This window comes from Sorex fumeus, unplaced genomic scaffold, assembly GCF_029834395.1.
Source record: "Sorex fumeus unplaced genomic scaffold, SorFum_2.1 ptg000122l, whole genome shotgun sequence".
NCBI classification, from domain to species: domain Eukaryota; kingdom Metazoa; phylum Chordata; class Mammalia; order Eulipotyphla; family Soricidae; genus Sorex; species Sorex fumeus.
The window spans coordinates 49,627,776-49,635,788 of NW_026606179.1; the positions used below are offsets into that span (position 1 = coordinate 49,627,776).

At 56.4% G+C, this 8,013-nt stretch overlaps 2 protein-coding genes across 2 annotated transcripts in view; both read right to left on the bottom strand.

The window, feature by feature from the left end:
* The window catches only part of ATP6V0D1 (ATPase H+ transporting V0 subunit d1), a 36,302-nt gene extending 35,847 nt beyond the window's left edge, over positions 1–455 (bottom strand). The window contains exon 1 of the mRNA XM_056135892.1: positions 233–455. Coding sequence (XP_055991867.1) covers positions 233–362 — 130 coding nt within the window. The 5' untranslated portion in view covers positions 363–455. The remainder of the gene's footprint in view (positions 1–232) is intronic.
* An 895-nt stretch (positions 456–1,350) lies between these two features.
* AGRP (agouti related neuropeptide) lies at positions 1,351–2,369 on the bottom strand. The gene is made up of 4 exons (XM_056135894.1): positions 2,227–2,369; positions 1,946–2,078; positions 1,748–1,833; positions 1,351–1,546 (listed from the first exon to the last, which is right to left on the bottom strand). The coding sequence occupies exons 2-4, from the start codon at positions 2,073–2,075 to the stop codon at positions 1,364–1,366; spliced, it is 399 nt and encodes a 132-aa protein (XP_055991869.1). The 5' UTR covers positions 2,076–2,078; positions 2,227–2,369; the 3' UTR covers positions 1,351–1,363.
* Positions 2,370–8,013: the final 5,644 nt, after the last annotated feature.

Below are 8,013 nucleotides of genomic sequence, written 5' to 3' on the forward strand. Positions count from 1 at the left end.
CCCTGATGGCCTCTGGGCCTTCACCGGGCCTCAGCTGTACGGAGATCCATTTCCAGAGCCCAGCCATCAGCGCCCCCCCCCCCCACCCATGCCCAGTCAGGCTCCTCAGCCCCGGCTCAGGCTCCCAGACATTCGGGCCCCGTCTCCGATTTCCCGAACCAGGTCTCGGAACTCGCAAGCCCGGGCGCGCCCTCCTCGCGGGCCTCGAAACCAGCCCGGCCCCGCGGCTCACCCTCCAGCGTCTCGCACTGCACCAGGTTGAGGTAGTCCGCCTGGCTGAGCACCCCGGCCTTCAGGCCGCGCACCAGCCCCTCCAGGTAGCCATTGTCCACGTTGAAGTAAAGCTCGGGGAAGAACGACATGGCTGCGGCGAGGCGGCGGGAGCCGAGCACCGCGAAGGGCCGGTACGCAGCGCTGCCCGCCGATCAGCTGACGCGGCGCCGCAGCGGGTTGTCAAGCGCATCAGGTGATGCGCAAGCGCCTCACGTGATCGCGACGGGGCGGGGCCGTGAGCGGTGCCCAACTTCCGGATGGCTTCGCGCCGAAGCACCGCGCAGATGTGGACGGCCGTAGCGCCTGCGCGCTGAGGGAGCCGAGGCCCCGCCCTAGCTAGGGCTGCGTGCAAGATCCAAGACCCGCCGCCTGGTGGCGCCCGAGGCCGCGCGGATTAGGCTGGATCCGCTCTCGTTTCCTGGCTCCGGTGCACCTTGCATTTTAGGGACCTCTGGATAAATGATGGGAGGGCGCGTTGCTCTTCAAGCGCCCAGGCAGTTGAGTCAATCTCCCCCCGTGGGGACGAGGGGAATTTTATTGGAATCACAAGTTAGATTCGCTGCAAGCAGGCCCTAGGGCTACCTAGACCGGAATTAGGGCCCCTGACCCCTCGCTGCCTGTAAAAGGCCCTCCCGTTGATCATCGATTTGCTCGAGCGGGCCCAGTAACGTCTCCATTGGAGACTTTGTTGTTACTGTGTCTGGCATATCGAATACTCTCGGTAGCTTGCCGGGCTCTCCGAGAGGGGCGGAGGAATCGAACTCCGGTGGGCAATGTTGGCTGCGTGCCAGGCGACGCCCTACCCGCTGTGCTATCGCTCGCTGCCTGTAAAAGATGCTTAAAAGGGGGGAACTCCTTCGTCCCTCTGCCTCCCTCGGCCACGCCAAGAGCCCCTCAAAACCCACGTGTAAGTGACACAGATGACGGGGTTGGGGCGTGCATTTGCTGGTTCATGGATTGGCGGCACTACAAATCCTCCTGTGAGCACCCCCCTTCCGACATCCTCGTTCGAAATAACAACACAACCTTCTTATTGACCCCATCCTTTATTCGTGCCCATAATTCCCAGCCCCGACCCCGGCGCTGGCCGCTAGGTGCGGATGCAGGGGTTCACGGCACCACCCAGCTTGCGGCAGTAGCAGAAGGAGTTGAAGAAACGGCAGTAGCACGTTGCACATGGGTCGCAGCATGGTACCTGGTGGCCCAGGCAGGACTCGTGCAGCCTGACACAGCGACGCGACGTGCGCGGTTCGCGGCCCTGCGGGTCTAGCACCTGCAGGGGTTGAGGGGCAGCGGGAGCAGTAACATGGTGGACACGGCCCATCCCAGAGCAGGTCTTGCCCCCGCATGATGGGTGGGGGAAGGGGGCATGGGGAAGGACTGTCGCAGCTGGGTCGCCCTAGGTGAGGGGGCTAGGCGGGGGTGGGGAAAGCTGGGGGTGGTGAGAGCCTCATTTTCTGCCTTGAGCTCTTACCTCTGCCAGCGCCTTGGCCTCTTGCAGCAGACCCTCTTCCACCTGTTCTGCGCTTGTTCTCTTCAATGAGGGCTGCAGGGCCAGGCCTGGGACGAATATAGAGGCACAACCACCATATTCCAGGCCCCTCCCTGGGCTGGGACTGGGAAGGGAGAAAGAGGAGATGCCAGGGCCCCCCAACTCCGTGCCCACACTGACCTGGTAGCTCTGGAAACAGGGCCTGGTCCAGTCTTGGGATGCCCTCCAGGGGGGCCAAGCGCATCTGGGCCCCCCACATGCTGGGCAGTGCCAGCAACAGGACACAGCTCAGCAGCACTGGGGTCCGCATGGCCTGCGTCCACAGGAAGATCACACACACACACACACACACACACACACACACACACACACACAGGCTTAGTCCTTTTCCCCTGAAGCAGCCCTGGGGTGCCCTGTCCCCTGGAGCTGACTTCCGAAGGGTCTCTGCCCTCCAGCCTTACCGCCACTTGCTGGATTCCTGCCGCAGTGCTCCCGGCCCCCCCGTGCCTCGGTTTATATGCTGAGGCTGATGCAATTCCCACACGTCACTGTTCTCCAGGGCGAGAGGGGCCCTCCCCAGAGAGGGGGTGGACACACTCCAGGCCTCTCCCCGGAACCTGCGCTTTGGGATGCTGTACAAAAGGAGGTCCATCTCTAATTTGGAATGAGGCCAATCCAAGAGTTAATGATTGCAAAGAAGGTGGGTATCGAGGACCCCCGAATTTCACAGGACAGGGAGCTGGGGGTTGGACAGTGTGGAACCATTAATAGTAATCAGGAAGGCAGGCCGGAGCTTAATCTAATTTGTGGCCCGGAAGTGCTCACTTAGCCCCAACGTGACTTGTTGTTGCCTTGGCCCCAGCAGCTGAGCTCAAGGGCACAGAAGGGGGGTGATGGGCCAGGGGCCAGCATGGGTATGGACCTCAACCCTGGGGTATATTTGAGGGGGGAATGGAGAAGACCTAGGCCCCCCCACCTGCCTCACTGGCCCTGCCCCTCCCCTCTTTCTCTAAGGCCATGCCTGCACCTGCCCCCAAGCCCCTTCCGGCTTGGGTTTCCAGGAAGCCAGAGAAGCAGAACAGCTTGTTCTTGGGGTGGACAAGCAGATCCAGAGTGAAAGGCTTTCAGGCCGCCTGCCTCATTAGCACTAATGGCTGTTCCCTTCCGCCCTGTGTGAGGCACCCTCTGTGCACGCAGAGGCTCATTAGCACAAGGCCAGGTGAGGATGTCCCTTTTGTGGAGAAGGAACAACACACACGACCCCATCTACCCCTGCCTCCCCCGGCTCCAGGCTGGGGGCTGTTTACCGCACACTAAGCACGTGCAGGCTATTTCAGGGCCTGGATGGGAAATGGCGGCTGCAGGCCAGGCAAGGGGAGAGGCCATTGCAGTATGTAGGTTTCTTGAGATGTCGGGATGTAGAGGAGGCCTGAGGGCATCCTCCCAGCTGTAGGGAGAAACCATCAGTGCTCATCTGGCAGCCTCTGATCTAGCCCACCCCCACCATTGATCTTGGGGTGCATTTTGCATGCAAACGGTCCTCCAGAGGGTGGGTCCCAGGCAGGTTTCTGCCAGAGCATCATCTGCGACTCTCCTGTGGAGAGAAACCTGGCGTCAGGGCAAGTCACTGGGGGAGTCTTTTTTTTTTCTTTTTGGGTCACACCCGGCGATGCACAGGGGTTACTTCTGGCTCATGCACTCAGGAATTACTCCTGGCAGTGCTCAGGGGACAATATGGGATTCTGGGAACCAAACCCGGGTCGGCCGCGTGCAAGACAAATGCCCTACCCGTTGCGTTATCGCTACAGCCCCCTGTGGGAGAGTCTTGAAGAACCCAGCAAAGGAGGGGCTGGTGGGAGAGAGCTCAGCTTAGCACACAGGGGCTTGGGCTCAGCTCTGGCCTGACAGATGATCCCGGGTCGCCAGCAGCAATCCTCTCCTCCCACCAGCAACAAGCTGGAAATAACCCCTGGGAACCACGATGTGACCCAGAAAACAAAATATAAAGTAGTACATAATCAGCTGAAGGTCGATCCCCAGGAACGGTGACTCTGCTGACCTTCATGCCAAGCAGGCAGCAGCCAGCCCCGCCCCCCTCCCGGGAGCTGGCATCCCCTCATCCTCCCCTGGGACTGCAGCTGGCTTGCTTTTCAGAGAACTGAGAATACACAGATGTGTCCTTCTTGGATGGAGTGCGCAGGGCCCTGGAAGGACAGTACAGACTCTGGGGGCCCTGTTCCAGCTCCTCAGCCTGTCCTTGCAAGTGCTGTTTGAAGACATGTGGTGGCGAGTAAGAGCCTCAGGTGGGTTTGAGAAAGGGACCCTGGAGATGGGGTCTCTGGGCCCTGGGATGGGACTGGTTGATACCCAGGCTTAGGTTACAACTCTTCATGTTCTGAGGGGCAGAGAGGACCCAAAAAAGCTATATATATATATATATATATATATATATATATATATGCTGCCCAGAACATGTCATGGATATCACGAGGGCCTTGTGCCAACAAATCCTGTCCGGGGACCCCAGGCTGGCTTCTGAAAGCACAATCCGGTGTGAGCCCAGCCGCAGAGGACAGCAGCTTCTGAGGCCTCGGGATATCACAGGCAGGGCCAGTGGCTGAAGCGTGTTGGCCACACGCAAGGCGGTCTCTCAGCCCGGTACCCTCTTTCTGGCCCTATGATTACATTCTTGTCTCTCCCCGCCATGGAAGCTAATTCGGGTTCCACTCTGCCCCTGTGCCTTAGCCCCAGCCTGCTGTGGCCCATGGTGCTGACTCAGCAGTGCTCCTACACCCACAGTGGCGGTGAGCAAGGACATTGAGTACCGGGCGGGAGGAGAGCGCCTGTTCCACCGGCAACAGGCGCTCCTGGGCTGCTGAATCATGTTTGTGGCGTGAGGACCAGCGCTTGCCACCCTCCTGCTCTTGCAAGAATTTTGTGGGCAACACGAGATCCGGCTTCCGGCCAAGAGGTACTGTCCGAGGGGATGGCAGCCTGAATTGCCAGTTCTGGGGTCAGCTGGGTTGGGTGGGCTCTCTGGTTACCCAGGAAACTGTAGTCTGAAGGCAAGCGAGAGAGGATGGGGTGAAAAACAGGGCGGGACACCCCTTCCCCAGACTGTAAGGGGACCCAGAAAAGGCCCATTCTCTCCCTCTATAGGCTTGCCCAACAGTGCTGGAAGGGGACCTTAACTGGGGTCCCCAGCACAGCCGAGTTGGGCGCTGGAGTGCTCAGAAGACTCTTCCCCAAAGGGCTATGAACGTAGTTCAGCTGCAGGAAGCAGGTCTCATGAGCGTGAGACCTGGGTTCAATTCCCAGCACCCACCACACATGCCCAAGACCGAGGCCCAGTGAAGATAGACAGACCCAGCCGTTCTGACTCCCGGGTCCAGCTGGCCTTCTGCACACTGCCCCTCCAGGACTGGGGCCCTCCTCCTGTTCTCAGGCACCAAGAAACAGTTTAAAGGCAGTCTCAGGAGGTTAACCATTTCAGGACAGGGCATCGGCGCACGGGAAACCCCATGAAGTGACGAGAAGCTGGTTCATCTCAGACCCTGAGAGGGAGTCTGTGGGGAACAGGACTTCCTGCCAAGTGCAGTTTGATCTCCAGCAGTCTCCTCAGAGGCGAGCAATGTTAGCTGAGCAGGGCACACCCACCATGCCCCCTGCATGCGCCTTGCCCTTCCTTGTCGAGGAAGTCATCCTTTCAGCTGCACAGGCCTGTGTCTCTGAAAGCCCCGGGGAAGAAGATGGGTTTTGTTTGCACCAAAGGAAGCAGAGAATCACCTGAAATGACTCTTCCCTGAGAAATCTGACTGTGCTGAGGACCGAGGAGCTATGTGCAGCTGAGAAGGAGCCCCAATATGTGACTCAAGTGGCAGAGCCCGTGTATAGTAAGTGTATCACTTGTATCACTTGTCATCCTGTTGATCACCCATTTGCTGGAGCGGGCGCCAGTAACGTCTCCATTCATCCCTGTCGCGTACTAGTATAGCCCAATGGCATCTGCTCGCTCCAGGAACATGAAGAGCCTCAAACCGTTTGTTCAGGGTTTTGACAAAGAAGTCTAACCATCTCGTAGGTGGGCAGCCATGCGTCCTTTTGACATCCAGTGGAATCCAGTCGGTAACAGCTCTGTAAGTGTAAGACCCTTGATTTGATTCCTGGCGCCACATGGTTCCCCAAGCACCAACAACCCTTTGTGCCATGACCCAGGATCAAACAGTCGTTTATTACATCACGTGGCTTATTAGTGGTGGAGCCAAGAGTCAAGCTGAGGACTCTGGTAGTCTAGACAGATAGGACAGTAGGTAGGGTGCTTGCCTTGCATACAGCCAACTGGGTTTGACCCCTGGTACCACATATGGTCCCCGAACACAGCCAGGATTGATCCCTAAGCACAGAGCCAAGAGTAAGGCCTGAGTACTGTTGGGTGTGGCCCACAAACAGCAACAACAAAACAACAACAACAACAACAACAAATGGCTGCTTTCAAGGCAAACGCCTTGCCCAGTGTAATACCACTCTAGCCCTGACAGTAGTTACCACAGAAATGCTAGGGGCTGTTTCCAGGGCAGTTGAACCCCAGACTCTGGAAGATGGGAGAATGGGATCAGGGCTATAATACAGCGGGAAGAGCATTTGCCTAGCATGCAGTCAAACTGGGTTCGATCCTCGGCATCCTACATGGTTCCCTGAGTAGTGCCAGGAGTGATTTATGAGCAAAGAAGCAGGAGTAAGCCCTGAACACGACCAGGTTTGACCCCTAAAACAAACTGGCCTGCATGCTAACCAAAAAAAGACCTAATCAAACCAAAGTTTGAGTGTAGGACAGAGAAAACACTTCTATATTTAAAGAAACTTACAGGAGCCAGGGAGAGACTATAGAGGGTAGGCGCTTGCGTGGCACCTGGCCGACCCAGGTTTGATCCCCAGCACCCCATATGGCTCCCTAAGTCCTGCCAGGAGTGATCCCTGAGCACAGAGCCAGGAGTAACCCCTGAGCACCGCAGGTTAGGGCCCAAAAGCATAAAGAAGGAAAGAAAGAGAGAGAAGATAAAGAGAAAAAGGAAGGAAGGAAGGAAGAAGGAAGGAAGGAAGGAAGGAAGGAAAGAAAGAAAGAAAGGAAGGAAGGAAGAAAGAAAGAAAGAAAGAAAGAAAGAAAGAAAGAAAACAGCAGAGGGGCTGGAGCAAAATCCAGCCAGTGGGGGCTTGCCCTTGGCCAACCTGGTTTCAATCCCCAGCACTACATAAGGTCACCCTGTGCCCTGCCAGGAGTGATCCCTGGCACAGAGAACCTGAGCCTGAGCACTGGGTATGACCCCTAAAACCAAAATAAATGAAGAAGAAGAAATTACAGAAACAAATGTTTTCCTTTTTGTTCGGTTTGTTTTTTTTTTTCGAGGGGACACACCCTGCTTGGCATTCTGGAGTAACTCCCAGAGGTGCCCCCTGGGGACCCTGTGGTGCCAGGGAGGAAACAGGGGAGCTCCCTGCATGCAGAGCATGTGATCCAGTCCTTTGCGTCATTTCCCAGGCTCGACCTTTCCTCCTAAACTAAAACCTGCAAGGAAGATATTCTCTAGACAGACATAGAATGACTGCACTCATTTGTGGAATATGAAACAACAAACATAACAAGAAGCTGACACCTAAGGATAGTAGATACACGGGGCAGGAAGATTGCTCCGTGGCTGGAAGCCTGCCTCATGAGCAAAGGGGAGAAGGCAGCTGGAATAGAGAAGGGATCACCAAGAAAATGATGGCTTTTGAGGAACTGGTCAGGATGGGAGATGTGTGCTGAAAGTAGATAAAGGACCAAACATGATAACCTCTCAGTATCTGCATTGCAAACCGTAATGCCCCAAAGTAGAGAGGGAGTATGGGGAATATTTTCTGCCATGGAGGCAGGGGGAGGGTGGGAAAGGGGGCGTTATACCGGGGATATTGGTGGTGGGGAATGTGCGCTGGTGGAGGGATGGGTGTTTGATCATTGTGTGATTGTAACCCAAATATGAAAACTTGTAACTTTCTCATAGTGATTCAGTACAATAAAAAAAAAGATATTTTCTAGACGAGCAGGCAACCATTCAGGACTACTGGGTGCTGTGCGTGTTCCGTGGCTGGAATGGTCAGCTCTTGGCCAGGCTGGGCCCAATCACTCTTTCCTTAGGGATTTTAGCAGCATTTCTGCCTCTGTCCACTAGATGTCAGGCTCTTCACACTGACCTGTGAAGTTCTCACAACCT

Excerpts from the sequence above, each read along its gene's own strand:
- AGRP (XM_056135894.1), bottom strand. The coding sequence starts at position 2,075 with ATGCGGACCCCAGTGCTGCTGAGCTGTGTCCTGTTGCTGGCACTGCCC. Across the intron at positions 1,834-1,945 it reads CCTGTTTCCAGAGCTACCAG|GCCTGGCCCTGCAGCCCTCA; the intron begins GTCAGTGTGGGC and ends TATTCGTCCCAG. Across the intron at positions 1,547-1,747 it reads AGGCCAAGGCGCTGGCAGAG|GTGCTAGACCCGCAGGGCCG; the intron begins GTAAGAGCTCAA and ends CAACCCCTGCAG.